This window comes from Maylandia zebra, linkage group LG5 (genome assembly GCF_041146795.1).
Source record: "Maylandia zebra isolate NMK-2024a linkage group LG5, Mzebra_GT3a, whole genome shotgun sequence".
Taxonomy (NCBI): domain Eukaryota; kingdom Metazoa; phylum Chordata; class Actinopteri; order Cichliformes; family Cichlidae; genus Maylandia; species Maylandia zebra.
Genome location: NC_135171.1, coordinates 9,504,265 through 9,518,554, shown reverse-complemented (window position 1 = coordinate 9,518,554; position 14,290 = coordinate 9,504,265). Strand labels below are relative to the sequence as shown.

At 42.6% G+C, this 14,290-nt stretch overlaps 1 protein-coding gene across 4 annotated transcripts in view; it reads left to right on the top strand.

Moving 5' to 3' along the window:
* The window catches only part of LOC143418580 (bactericidal permeability-increasing protein-like), a 39,073-nt gene extending 25,061 nt beyond the window's left edge, over nucleotides 1–14,012 (top strand). The window contains exons 1-19 of one of the 4 annotated variants that reach the window (XR_013098582.1): nucleotides 7,899–8,019; nucleotides 8,093–8,182; nucleotides 8,261–8,349; nucleotides 9,409–9,519; nucleotides 9,613–9,727; nucleotides 9,829–9,960; nucleotides 10,034–10,189; nucleotides 10,303–10,366; nucleotides 10,696–10,756; nucleotides 10,835–10,926; nucleotides 11,032–11,208; nucleotides 11,289–11,348; nucleotides 11,421–11,588; nucleotides 11,673–11,740; nucleotides 11,825–11,867; nucleotides 11,942–12,005; nucleotides 13,126–13,202; nucleotides 13,363–13,476; nucleotides 13,631–14,012. Coding sequence is in view for 3 of the 4 variants with exons in the window: in XM_076883706.1 (XP_076739821.1) it covers nucleotides 9,417–9,519; nucleotides 9,613–9,727; nucleotides 9,829–9,960; nucleotides 10,034–10,189; nucleotides 10,303–10,366; nucleotides 10,696–10,756; nucleotides 10,835–10,926; nucleotides 11,032–11,208; nucleotides 11,289–11,348; nucleotides 11,421–11,588; nucleotides 11,673–11,740; nucleotides 11,825–11,867; nucleotides 11,942–12,005; nucleotides 13,126–13,202; nucleotides 13,363–13,401 (1,419 nt within the window). In the remaining variant the exon portion in view is untranslated. Of the gene's footprint in view, nucleotides 1–7,898; nucleotides 8,020–8,092; nucleotides 8,183–8,260; nucleotides 8,350–9,408; nucleotides 9,520–9,612; nucleotides 9,728–9,828; nucleotides 9,961–10,033; nucleotides 10,190–10,302; nucleotides 10,367–10,695; nucleotides 10,757–10,834; nucleotides 10,927–11,031; nucleotides 11,209–11,288; nucleotides 11,349–11,420; nucleotides 11,589–11,672; nucleotides 11,741–11,824; nucleotides 11,868–11,941; nucleotides 12,006–13,125; nucleotides 13,203–13,362 lie in introns of those variants that run through there. The other 3 variants (XM_076883704.1, XM_076883705.1, XM_076883706.1) reach the window with 3 other exon arrangements.
* The last annotated feature ends 278 nt before the right edge of the window (nucleotides 14,013–14,290 follow it).

Below are 14,290 nucleotides of genomic sequence, written 5' to 3'. Positions count from 1 at the left end.
GTGCCAATGATGACAGGAACCGGGTCTGGGCTCTTTGGATCTGGACACACCAAGGCCAAGACAGTGACTGTCTCTACAGCTTCCTTCGAGTTGGGGGGGGAAACCCACCTCAACTGCCACATATCCCTTGTATGGGTAGTTGGAATCACTCAGTCCCCATATGGCGAGATCTTTTAAAGGAAGAATGGGCACATTGGGGATGAAACGGGAATACCAGCTCTCGAATATAATGGTGACTCGAGAGCCGCTGTCAAGGAGAGCTCTACATGGTTGTCCTTCTATGGTCACATCGGTCATCATGGATGGGCCAACCAATCCTTCTGGGAGTCCACACTGTGAGGATGTGTGCACGGAACTTTTCCTAATGGAACCGACCTGTGTGGGCTCAGAAGCGCCACCTGTAGCTCCTTTTCCCTCTTTGCTCCTACGAAGGGCTCCGAGTAGTCTCTGGATTACTTTGTGTTGGAGGAAACAATTCGTTAAACAAGTACTTGGAGCAATAAAACACGGAGACCTTAGATTTGTCTTTCAAACGTGCACGGGTGAGGCCCAAATGAGACTCACCCCAAGTCGCAGGCGTTTCCTTTATTTATATGAGCAAAGTAGAAGGGTAAAACAAGCATAACAGTTCCTGTTTTTTCATGTTCATGTGTGGGTGCAGTGGGTGTGCATGTTGTGAGTCGACTTCTGCAAAACTCAGCTTTGTGTGTTAATCTCTTGTGGTCTTATCATGTGGCTTACAGTTTACTGTTTATCAAGCTGGACCGCAAGCTCTCTGCAAGGACATTGGTGAAGTTAGTACATTCTGTTCTTTTCTCACAGTGTAAAATATGAACACTATTATTATGAAGCAAAGCATAAAAACATTTTCCCATAACATTCCCTCCTGTTGTTAATATTTTATACTTGTCACAATACATCTTGTCATCAGCTAGCGACCACTTGTTGAAAACATTTTCGATCGTAACATCATGGTGTATGTGAACTTTAATGCGTTAGCCATTTTAAACATTACTTTCATAGTCTTCTTGAGGGATTCCAACATATGCAGTTATTGATGTGGTTACCATTTTTAAGATCATTGATCTTATACACGGCAGGATACAGGTGGAGAACATACACAGTAACAAAAGCAATACTCCTATGATAACCAGTCCTTTTATTAATTGAGTCTTCCAGCTGCCACTCAGTAGCCATGTTAGCCAGTCTTCAGAGCTAGGCATGTAGTCCTCAAACTGGGCCTTTTGAAAGTGTTCAAAGCATCCGTCATGTTCTGAGAGTGCACGTTGTCTGGTATGTAGGTGCAGCAGGTGGTGTTGAATAGGACACAGAGCCCTCCTCTCACTGCGAGTATCATGTCCAGGGCAACTCTGTGTTGCATGACCACAATTCATATTGCGTCAATTTCCACGTTTTGTGCCTTGTTGATTTTTGTTGAGCTGTTCAGAAATAGTCCGAATCTGTAGTCCAAAGTCTCAATCCTCAGCATGTTTTTGCCGGTTCCAATCCATGGAAACAGGGAATGCAGGAATTTCTGTCCTGTGTTCCATAACTTGAACTCCTGTGGGACGTCGCTGCCCCATATTGAGTCGTGGGGTCGTACGTCGCTTGCGTCTCGCTTGCATCTCGCTTGCATCTCGCTTGTGTCGTGTAGTTGATGAAGTTGATCCAGGGTTAATTTTGAATGTGTGGTCTGACACCAGAACTGGGGCACAAAGTCCGGTACTATTTGGTGGCAGCATGAAGTAGGTTTTTGGGCCACACGCCCAGGCTGCACCCTGTACCCAATAGGTGCCTTTTGATGAGCCATTGCCATGCCAGTCTGGTGCTGTCAGGATGATGGAGCAGTTCCTATTTTTTCCCAGCTTCTTCAGGTTCGTCCTTGCACCTCCCGGACCAGTTTCTCCTGTGAAATTGAAACATACTGGGTGTTGTACATCTGGTGGAAGGGAGACTGAGAATGATTTCATCGTCCTGTGGTTGACGTTCAGGTGCACCCAATATCTCTCATTACATGTGTAGTTGAAGTTCGGGTAGTAATGGGTGCAGTTGGTGAAGTTGTATATGTAGTACTTCAGTTGTTGTGGGACTATGTATCGTGTTCCATTCTGGCAGGTTTCCATGCTTTGGTCCTTGATTGAGCCACCTATAACCATTACAGGTTGGCCGGGGAGAGAGCAGTTCCCAGTGATGGCTTTGTCATATATGCACAAAGCTTCTGACTTTGTTGGAGGCTTCCCGTATATGGTGGCATGGATTGCTGTTGTTGGCATATGTGAACATACATAACAGTCTGTGTAGTTGTCTTCTGCATGGACTCGATCATAGACATATCTGTACCATACGTTATTCATCCAGGGGTGGTTGTGGTCTTTGTCCAGGTCACGGAGACGTATGACCATCGTTTCTTTCTGTTTGGATGGTCCCTTCTCCACTGCCACAGTGTTAGCAGGCAGGCCAGGAGTGCCAAACTGGTAATTAAGAGGATTAGCGTCTTCATGTCGACCAAGTACACCTAATTTTCCGGTGAGTAGACGGTCGGCGAGAAGTGAAAGGTGGGTTATACCCAATCAGCCCTTCCTTCACCGACGGGTCACTCGGAAAGTAGGGGGACTGGCGTCTATGGGTCCGTTGGGTCACTCACTTTTTTGCAGTGGCTTTGGTGGATCCAAGAGGGTCTTTCTGCAATCTTACAGGCAGTTGGTGTGGTCAGTAGGACCTGGTACGGGCCCTCCCACCTTGGCGAACTCCAACTTTTCCTTTGGAGTACTTTTATCAGGATCCAATCACCTGGTTTCAACCTGCAAGACACTGGAGAAACATCATTTGGCAGTTGATTGTTAAGCACAATTTCTTTGTTTTCAAACAGTTTGGTCATCCACTCCGCTAGAGTGGTTTCTCGAATGGACTTGTTAATGGGCTCACTTGTTATTGGTAGTGGAAATGGTCTACCATGAACAATTTCAAAAGGTGTGAGTTTCTGTGCGCCTTGAGTTAACCTCATCCACATTTTCACTAGACCTATGCATTCAGGCCATGGTCTTCCTGTTTCTTCCATGCATTTCCTCAGTCTTTGCTTTATCGTGCCATTAGTTCTTTCCACTAATCCGGCACTTTGTGGATGATATGCGCAGTGGTGCTTGATGCTAAATCCTAAAGCTTCAGAAACTTTGCTGATTATGTCATTAACAAAATGTGTTCCATTATCTGACCTTATTAGGCTGGGAATGCCATATGTAGGAATAAAATGATTGCATAAACATTTTGCTACTGAGATGGCATCTGCCGTTTTTACTGGGTATATTTCTGGCCATTTTGAAAACACATCTATAATGACTAAAGCATACTTGGATGACTGACATTCGTTTAGTTCAATGAAGTCCATGTGGATTGTGTGGAATGGATTTGGTGGTGTGGGGAAATGGCCTCTTTTCGGCCTAAGATTCCCCTGTGCATTGTGTCTTTGGCAGATCATACATGTTCTGATGAATTCTTTCGCTGAATTTTCGAAATTTTGAGTATAGAAGTATTTAGAGAGGATATCCAACATTCCCCCCTTCGACACATGTGTCAAACCATGTGTCACTAATGCTGCTGTCTTGTGTAGAGATTTTGGCAGTATTGGTTTGCCATTACAGGTCATTAAGTCATTTTGTAGTTGTGCTCCACACTTTAGCCATTTCTTTTGTTCTGCGACAGGCTCACCGAGTCCCTTGTATACATTAATCTGTGACTCAGCAGGGACGTGCTGTTCGGCCAGCATTAACTTTGCATACATGCCTTCTGGTCCTGGTAGTACTCCTATTTTTAACCTTTCCAAAGCATCTCTTCCCAGGAGATTAACTGGACAGGATGGGTCATATATGCATTTATTTTTACAGCTGCGGCCGCTGTCTTGATGAAGGAGAAACACAGGCTCTGTCAGATTTTTTGTGCTCATGTGACCTGATGCGGTTTTGACTAACAGACTGTCGTTGGAGAACTTCAGATTTGGTGGCTTTTGCATTAACACTGTTTTGCATGCTCCGGTGTCACAGAGCACGATCATGGGTTGACCATTTACATGTAATGTCACTTCTGGCTTAAATTCGGAACCTAAAAGGAGCTGCTCTATGTTATAAACTTCAGCTTCGTCCGACTCTCCTGGGCCTAGTCATAACTGACGATGGTGTTCGTTTTCACTATCGCTGTTGTCTTTTTTGCAGTCTCGAGCGAAGTGACCTTCTTTTCCGCAGTTGTAACATTTATTATTTCTGCGCCTCTTATCTGGTTTATGGTAATGCTGTTTGTGGTGTTTATTTCTATTGTGTGGCCTGTATCCTCCCGAAAAAGCAACAAAACCGGTGGCTGGGTCTACAGTGAAAACGCCACCTTTTTCTTTTTGCTTTTGCACTCTTACTGCATGTTCAGCGTATTGCAGCATGTCTGGCAGACTTCCTGTATTTTGTGTGACCCAGTGTTTTTCTACGTGGGCCCTCACTTTTGGGAGGAGGCCATTCAGGAATGCATTCTTTAACTGTTGCTGTTGCTATGAACACTATTATTATGAAGCAAAGCATAAAAACATTTTCCCATAACACTTTGGCAGTGTTTTCAGGAGCCATGCAGCGGGTGGCAATATGGCCATTCTCCCCACACCGGTAACAGAAGTAACTTTCTGAATCTTTTGCAGCATATGGTCTGTTTACCTTGCTTCGTCTGGCTCTCCCATCTCTCTTTGTTGAGTCAGTTTGGGTTGAACCCTGTGACACTGCCATAACAGTCAGCTGGTGTTGTAACTGTTGAACTTGCTGCTTTAACTGTTGGACTTCATTCTCCGCCCCAGCCTCAGCAACTTTCTTGGTTTGTTTCAACATTAGCTCAGCATCTGAGCGCTTGCTTGTTAACTCTTTAAGCTCAGAGCGTAACTCTTTGATCTCGGCTTTGAGCTCTTGAACCTCTGTCGATTTGGCTTTTGTCTCTTCGCCAACTTTCACTTGTCTAACTGTGGTGTTTGACTCATGCCTCACTCTTGCATGGTCTTCTTCTTCTCGAATCTCACTGAGCAGCTTCAGGAAAGCGGGTGGCTCTTCCTTTCTTTCTCTGAGTCTTAGCTGCAGTAACATTATCTCTGACTGAGTTGCACCCCGTATAAGCTGGTCAATACGTGCACGGTCGACTCGATGGCTAGGGAGACCCCCTCTCTGCACTACTTTGGTCAGAGAGCGTTCCAATCTTCTCAGGAAGTCTGACAGCTTTTCTCCTCGCTGTTGACCCAGGCTCCTGAAGGCGAGGTACAAGTCTTCACCTGACTCCAGGGATCCAAATGCACTTTCTAGAGCCTCTACATAGCTCTCCGGGCTAGCATCAGGGTTATCTCGCCATACAGCTTGGATGATCTCCAACGCCGGTCCCTTTAGGCTCTCAACTACTCTCCTTCGCTTCTCTCTCTCGGAGCAGTCACACTCTTCAATCATCAGGCGAGCCTGCTCAACCCAGCTATCAAGGCTCTCTTCACCTGCTGGAGTGGGAGAGTGGCCAGAGAATATCCGCAGACGTCGAGATGCAGTATTCTCACTGGTAGGTCGCATAGTTTTCGCTAACAGGTCTCCGACTGCCCGAAGGATGGATTCAGGGGAGTTTTCCTGCGGGGTTTCAGTAGACAGCAAGGCACTAACATCATAAATTGTTTTGCCTTCTTCTACCATTAGTTTCTTAAGCTTGGCTGAGAAGTCATCAGCTGACCTCACAGATTCAGTGAGGAGGGAAATCTTCCAGACAGGACCTCCGTTCAATGGCTGTACATGTGGTGGTATGCGGTCTGGCTGAATATCTTGACGGCATTCACACAGCACAAGGTTATTGCCTGTCTGGGCGTCTCTTAGTCTATCTCTCACTTTTACTCTTCCAAAAGCTTTCACTGACTGAGCTGTCTCTTCAATGTCTGATAAGTCAAAATCAGAAGGAACATCATGCAGTACAAAAGCCCGGTTTGGGTCTATACCTGCTTTACTGCACCAGCTACTAAGCTCAGGTGCAATTTGAGACTCTTTTCGAGTAGTCATCATACAAACCCTAATGCTGGTGTGCTAAGCTGTGCAAATCTGTAAACAAAATACTCCTTTAAAGAACAAACTAGAAAAGTTAAGCACGGGAGTATCCCAGCGGTGCCTCCATAATTGTGTAACACCCGTCCCACGTTCTATTGAGAGGGGCCCTGGGTTCCTGTTGTTACTTTCCTATTGATACTCCCTTTTTAATGCTTATGGTATTAAATGTGCAATAAATCTACACTATATGGAAATAAATCACACACAAGCAGGTTAATTATAAAGTTAACTCCACTTTAGTGAATGCTTAATTAACAACACAAAAGAAAATAAGTAAAATCAATAAAGTTTGTTAAACAATGGTAAGGTATCTACCTCAACAGAAACAAAATAATCAAATAATATTGTGGGCCCACATGCACTCTCACCAACACAAACACCCCAAGTGATACAGTCTTTCTGCTAGCAAACCCCTCGTTGCAGGCCTGAGTCGTGGCTCGGGTGCGTTGGGACCTAAAACAATATGGTCGCTTCACTTGTTGCCAAGCAGTAAAAATAAAAAGAACGTGCAACAACAGTACTCACACCTCCAGGCAGTTCAAGGGGATAGCGGGGAAACTGGGTCACGGCTACCAGCAGGCCGCGGCAGCAGCACTCACAGTCGTCCTTTCCACGTGCTCCCACGTGAACACATAACTTCAGCACACCAGCAGAAGGGACCTCTCTGACACGCCAGCAAGACGTCCGTCTCCTCCTACTGAATCACACAACCCCGCTAAATGCCAGTTCACATGCGATAACATTCAATCTTAGCATTAGCTTAATAAATAAAAACAGAGCAGAACAAGAGCGAATATGCTAGGCTACGCTAGCGGCTATGTTAGCGGTTGTGCTAGCGGCTAATCGCGGTTAGCAGTTAGCCCGTTTTACACAATAACATTGGGTACAAGTGTCAGACAAAATTCACAATTACCTCACAGTAGGGTACAACAGTTCTCGACTCCAGTTAACTATCCGTCAACCCGAAAATACATCGGTCGCCCTTCTATGAACTCTGCGTTCACTCGACACTGTTCAGCTCTCGTCTCTCTCGCTTCCTGCAGAGTGCACGCGGCTCCCCACTTACTCCCACCCCTCTACCTGAGACTACTTCAGGGTTCACTGGAGCTGTAGTACATATCAATACCATATCAAAAATAATGACATAAACCTCAAAATACAAATAAGAAGGTTGTGCATTTAACTGACACACATCACATACTTTGCAGGCATTTGTATACATTCTTGAACACATTAAACATTTGCAATTAACTATCAATATTAATGAACAAATTTAAATAATGAGCTACTTATATAGCCAGGGCTACACCAGTTAAAAGGTTATGGCAGTCACAATAAGCACATTAATACTTTAGTTATAGCCAAAATTGTGTTGTGTGAGATCCCAGTGACTTTAATAAAGAGACCAAAATCCACCAAGTTCATCTTTGAGTCCATTTGAATGCTTGAAATTCACTCAAGGGACTGATAACTGATACTGAGTCCACAAGGATGGAGTGGAAAGCAGCCTTTGTCTCTTTAAAACGCCGGCCTGGCAGCTGAACACATTCAATAATTCTTTGAAAAACTGAGATGAGGAAGTGGGAAGTTGAGTTGTGCCTGGTTCTTGTGTAGTACTTACTGTAAATTCATACAAGGAACTAAAACACAGACATACCTGCAAAACAAGAGGACAAACTTTCAAGGACATAAAGTTCTTCAAATAATACCAAGCTTTACAGTATGTGACAGGTGAGACCTGAGTCTGGGAACCGCCCCTGGTGGGCGGAGCTGGTCTTTGCTCCTTTCATAAGCGCAGGTGTGGGCAATTGGGTATTCCTCTGCAAACCTGAAGCTGCGACTGCTTGGTCCAAGTTGGGCAAGTTGGTGTTTCTTAACTTCTGTCTATGAAAGTCTGATACGGGTCCTCCCCTAAACTTCTGTTAGAACGGTAGGTTACACAAAAATGTACCACTTGAGCTCTGGCTGTTGGCAGAGGTTTACAGTTATTTGCACCCTCATAGGTGGGAAACATTGCTCCCGTGAGAACGGTATAGTGGACTTCATCGCCACTGACCATCATTTATTAGGGTGTGACACGAACTTGTGGACAGGTAACAAAACCAATTCAGTTGAGGAATATTCCTGTGTTTTACTGTCCAGCTAAGTGATCTCCTGCCTTTTATTCACAGAGTACTGAGCTGCTGCTTTGCCAGGTGGATTTCTGGCCGCGGGCAAAGGACCCGACACATCAGTGTGCTTTAATTTGTTTTAAACTGGTGTAAGTCGATAGACTGACTGCTGCGGCTGTCGATTGTTTTGGGGTTTTTTGTTTTGATTTTTTTCTGTATCAGTAGGCACCACAGATATTGATTCTTTTAGTATTTTAACCCTGTGTGTGTGTGTGTGTGTGTGTGTGTGTGTGTGTGTGTGTGTGTGTGTGTGTGTGTGAAATCTGAAAGGGTACGTGGCTACTCTACTGCAAAATAAGTTATATTTAGTCTCTCTGTGTGCTTTGGTTGTTGTTATAAGGTTTGACTTGTAAAGACTTGTTATCAGTTGAGCAAACTAGTGTTGCAACTCAGGTTAAGACAGATGTGGTTTGTATTGAGTGCACCATCTCTGAGTGTTGAAAACACTGAGATCTGGATTCAGATGAAACATGAAACATTCTTGAGCCAAACTGACAACATTGAGGATGCTTTTTTTTCACTGGGTATAAAGAACTGTTTTGGTTTCTAGTGTGGGCTGTAAAAACCAAATGATCTTCAATAAAACAACAAAAACAACCCACATTCTTCAGACAGTCACACTTTACATCACATTATCATATTTTAGACTTGCACAGAGTCCAGATCTGCCATCCACACATGCAGTGTACTAAAGTTCAAGCAAAGTCAGCAGCAAGAGTGAAGTATGAGTTAGAAACGGTCAGCTTTATTTTGGTTTAGTGGGGAGAATGACACGCTGTAGACAAAAAGCATGTAACTGCTCTGGTTTAAAGCTGTATGCACATCTAGCTTGAAACACGCAGTGCTGGTAAAGATGGTGGACCATCTTTATGCCCTGACAATCAGCCTAGTTTGATATAGCTCAAGCTCACCCTGCTGACCTCTCAGGGGACATGTGGTTTCATGTGAAGCAATGACTGTTAGCTCTTTCAATGAAGCATGAAATAAACCGCTTTATACTTCTCCTCCACTGCATAGTATTTCAGTAATGTTGTATTTGTACATCTTCTTTAATTTCTTTCTTTCCAATCTTTCTTCACAGTACTGCTGTCTTCTGTTGCTCTTACATAAACAGGAATTTTGCTGATGTTCTTGTCCTTCTTTTCCAGCTGCTGAGATGTTCCTGTGCTGTTGGCTGGTTCTGGTGGCTCTCATCCCCACAACCTTAAGCACCAATCCTGGAGTAAAGGTCAGGCTGACAGAAAAGGGCATTGAATATGGTAAGTCTTGTGTAAAAATGCTTCATTTTTAGAAAAGCACTGATTTCTCCAGGATTTGTTCATCAGATTCTTTTTTTCTTTGGTTTTTCTTAGGTAGGCAACTGGGCATGGCTGTCATCCAGCAGAAACTCGGATCAATCAAAATTCCAGACTTTTCTGGGACAGAGAAGGTGTTTCTGATTGGAAAGGTTCAGTATAGTTTGTCAAAGTAAGCCACCAGATTTTTTTCTTTTACATGTGTTTAGATTCTGTAGCAAACTGTTATTTTGTCCTTTTCCTTCTTTAACAAAAACACATTAATTCCTCCAGTATCCACATAGTTAATGTGGGCTTACCAAAGTCTTCAGTGGACCTGGTGCCAGGGACTGGAGTCACACTGTCTATAGGTGATGCCTTCATCAGTCTGAATGGAAACTGGAGGGTCAAGTACCTGCGAATAATGTGAGTGAGGTAACATCTCTTCTTTAGAGAAGTAATTTATCTGCTTAAAAAGATATTTTTTCTCTTTTACCAGAAAGCACAGCGGGTCCTTTGACTTGAATGTGAACGGTCTCAGTATCGCTACAACCATCTCCATCAAGAGTGACGAGACAGGCCGACCAGTGGTCAGCAGTGACAGCTGCTCAGCCACTGTTGGAAGTGCAAAGGTCAAGTTTCATGGTGGAGCGAGGTGAGAAACCCAGCTGTGAGGGAGAAGGATTTTACTATTTTACTTCATTTTCTTGACAAATGGCAGAATTTCTCTAAATCCTGCTGTTACTGTTTTTGTTTGTATTTTGTTAGCTGGCTGTACAATCTCTTCACAACATTTATTGATAAGGCTCTGCGCAATGCACTCCAGAAACAGGTGAGAGCAAATCGGCTACATGCAGCAGAAATCCAGCTCATGCAACTGACCAGAAGTGTCTGCTAGTGCAGTGTCTCACATTATCTTTTACTCTGAAGTAGAATGAATATATAATATAAAAGGTACATCTACAGATGTGCCAAGCTTCACTGTTGCTCATGTGCATTGATTAATTTTTTCCACAACTGCTCTTGTTTGAAACATTCACCAAATGTTTAATTTTGAAATACCGCTGTGAGCCTTTAATGATGACTTTCTTCGATACAAACCACTGTCTCCAGATTTCTTCCTGAAAATAAGGTTCTTCTTTTCATTACTTGCTGTTGCAGATCTGCCCCCTGGTGGCTGATGCAGTATCTGATTTAAACCCTCAGCTGAAAACTCTCAATGGTAAAGTATCCTGTTTAGTTAGTCAATCAGCTGTTTCACTGGTGATGAACACATGAGTGAGCTTCTGTCTCTATGCAGTCTTAGACCAGGTGGACAAGTATGCAGAGATTGAATATTCCATGGTATCGTCACCGACTGTTTTAAAGTCCTCGATAGATCTGAGCTTGAAGGTAAAGAATTATGCAACACTACATTTTTACAGGAATCTAAAGATATCATTTTATTATTTAAAAAAAAAAAATCTGGAGCATTGTTTTCTGGGTCTTCTTTCTCAGGGGGAATTTTACAACATCGGGAAGCATCAGGAGCCTCCGTTCTCACCAGCGGCCTTTAACCTGCCACCCCAGAACAACAACATGTTGTACATCGGCATGTCTGCCTTTACTGTCAACTCTGCAGCCTTCGTCTACAACAATGCTGGAGTCCTCAGCCTGTCCATCACTGACGACATGGTAAACTGCTGCCTCCTGAGTCTCATACCTTCTTTTCAGGACATCAAACTGATCTAACCTTTCTCACTTTGTCGTGCCAGATACCAAAAAGCTTTCCAATCCGACTCAACACCAAAACGTTTGGAGTCATTATCCCAGAGGTGACAACACATCCCAGTCATTTTATGCGACTCATTCTTGGCAGTTTTTCACATGAAATTCTTTTTTTCTAGATTGCTAAGCAGTTCCCAGGTCTGATGATAAAGCTACTGGTGAAGATGGAGAAAATCCCCACACTGACCTTTGAGCCCAACAACGCAACAGTCCAGGCCACCACCACAGTGACGGCCTTTGCCATCCAGCCCAACTCTATTCTGTCGCCTCTTTTTGTCCTGAACTTGGTAAGTTACCCAGCTGATATGATTTTTAAATTGTCTTTGTGGTTTTAGAAAACTATCTGAAATGAACCACCATTGCCTTGACAGGAGGTCAGCGTGAGTGCCCGTATTTTTGTGAGTGAAATGAAATTGGCTGCAGCTGTCACCCTCAACAAGTGAGTTAACTGGCAAAGAAAAATGGGGGCGAGAGGTCTTTGTTAAGATGAACATCACGTTCTAATTTAGTCTAATTTGCACAGAATGGATCTGACCCTGGACAAAAGTAATGTGGGAGACTTTCAGGTAAGAAGTGCGTTTCTATACAATAACAGTCTGAACCATCAGCAACTCAAACTAACCCTACATCTAACCTACAGGTCAGCGCCCTCAATAGCATCTTACAAGGGGTCTTCCAATTGGTGGTGATACCCACAGTTAATGGTGAGTTCATCCTCACTTTGAACTCTAAAGAGTTTTTTTATTTTTATTTTTTTTCACCAAAATCTCCAAAGAAGATTTCCATTTGTATTTTCACAGCAGCTCCAAAGTTCCAGGGAATATTAGACAAACAACACGAGGGACCAGCAGGATTATCATTTTTAGCTATTGTATTGTGTAAAACAGACCCCCAGCTCTTGCTTATATGGAGACTATTCTCATTCCATTTCTTTCTTTCTGTTGATTTAATTTACGCTACCAGCTCATATTTTATAAAGTCAATAAGTTTATGAAATCGGAAGAAGTTCATTATTTACCTCTCAGGTGTTGTTAAGAATTTAAAACATAAAAGATAAAGTTATTCAAGTAATTTACAAGAATCCAGAGTACTTCCACCACAGTACAGGAACTGTACCCACCTACCTTCACTCCTGCTTTTATTGGAGATAAAATATCGGGAATTTCAGGAGTGGGACCACGCCTCCAAATATGCTCCTCCGGGTTCTCATCTATGTAGTTCCTCCAGTTCTAACAGATGTTCGTTCTCATTTACGTGCCTCACCTTCCCTCCACTTTTCAATTCTTTAACTTCTTCACTTCTGTTTAGTGCATGGGGATCTGCCAGGTCCGCCACCAGCCCCCTTCGAGGCCTTCCCCAAACCGCAGCTCAATTCATGTCTAAGCCATTCACCTTTAACTACTAAAACGCTGTCAAACCTAAAATGGGCACGTGGGCCCAGCTAGTGAATAGAGCTTGTACTGGTCTTCTGAATATTTTACCATTTATTTTAAGATTCGACCCCATTTTCTTATTGGGGAAATCACAAAATGTTCCAAAAATATATACCTTTGAATCACCTTCAGGGTCATCTCCTTGTGCATCTCTTTACCACTTCTAATGAGTCTGCTGTTTTTAATTTGCACTGTGGGAGTCTATTTTCTAACAGTTTAAATGAATGAAGTTCATCAGAGACCTTACTTTAACACATTCCACTGTTTTCTCTTAAATTGTATTTTAATTTTATTGATGTCAGTATGTTATGTAATACATCTATAATATCATTATGACATTTTGCCACATTTGTGAAATTGTGATCTAAAATTATCAATCTCATTTTTGCAGTCCAACTTGCTAAGGGATACCCACTGCCCACAATTGGAAAGATGAAGCTTATGAACACCCAGCTTGATGTGCTGAAGGTCAGAGATACTGATAATATGTTGTTGTTTTTTTTAAATCGATTTCATGCATGTGAGCGTATTGCTTCTTGTATATGACATGAGATCTAATTAAGAAATCTTGACATTTCTAAGGAATGAGCAGATTTTCTAACTCAAAGCTGTGAACTGTTCCTTCTAGGACTACATCCTGATTGGGACAGATGTTCAGTTCAGCTGAACTGCACTCCTGAAAACTCTCAGGATTCTTTTCTGCATTCTGGCGTCCTTCCATGAAGACACAATTACAGTCAGAGTACGATAATCTAACAGATATTCGACAAAAAAACAAAACAAAAAAGAATGAGAATGAGTTTTACTTCTGTCTGATGACTGTTTGGACATCATTTGATTTTTAAAATATATATTATATATTTTCTATGCATTGATTTTGTGAACTTTTGTGATAGGTATATAAACAGTTGATGCCGACCTAATCTTTTCTTCATTATGACCTGAAACCAGTGGCTCAGCCCATAAACTCATCAGGAAGGTTTGTACTGATGTCAAGGGTATGATTCAGTGGTCCATTTTGTTTAGGAAGCTCCTGAGTGAGTGAAGCAACCTGGAAGTCTCTACATGATGGCCATAGCTTCAGAAGGGTTCAGAACATTGTAACAGTTACAAAATAATTGAACACAGTCCTGTTAATAGCAACATTTGGACAGGCATTTCACTTTTATTGTTACAGATTCAATAATATCTGTGATTTAAAAAAAGTAACTTCCTGTATGTAGATTACTGAGATCACTTTATTTCTGCTCTGTTTCATTAAAATAAGAGTGTTATTGAGGTGTGTGTGGTTCATCTCTAAATACTGATCATAGAAAGTTAGTGTTTTAAAAAAAAAAGAGTCAAGTTTGGGGGGTTTAGGTTTGAGCTAAAGCACACATCCATTCTAATAACATCTCCACCTCTCACGCCAAATAAATCAACTCATAGGAATAACTTTCACAGCCACAATACACATGGCATAAGGCCAGCCCCCCACTTCTATCCACAACTTTAAGAACGGTCACAATGGTAAACTAAGATGTGTGAATATGGACAGAAAGACAGAGACAAACCTC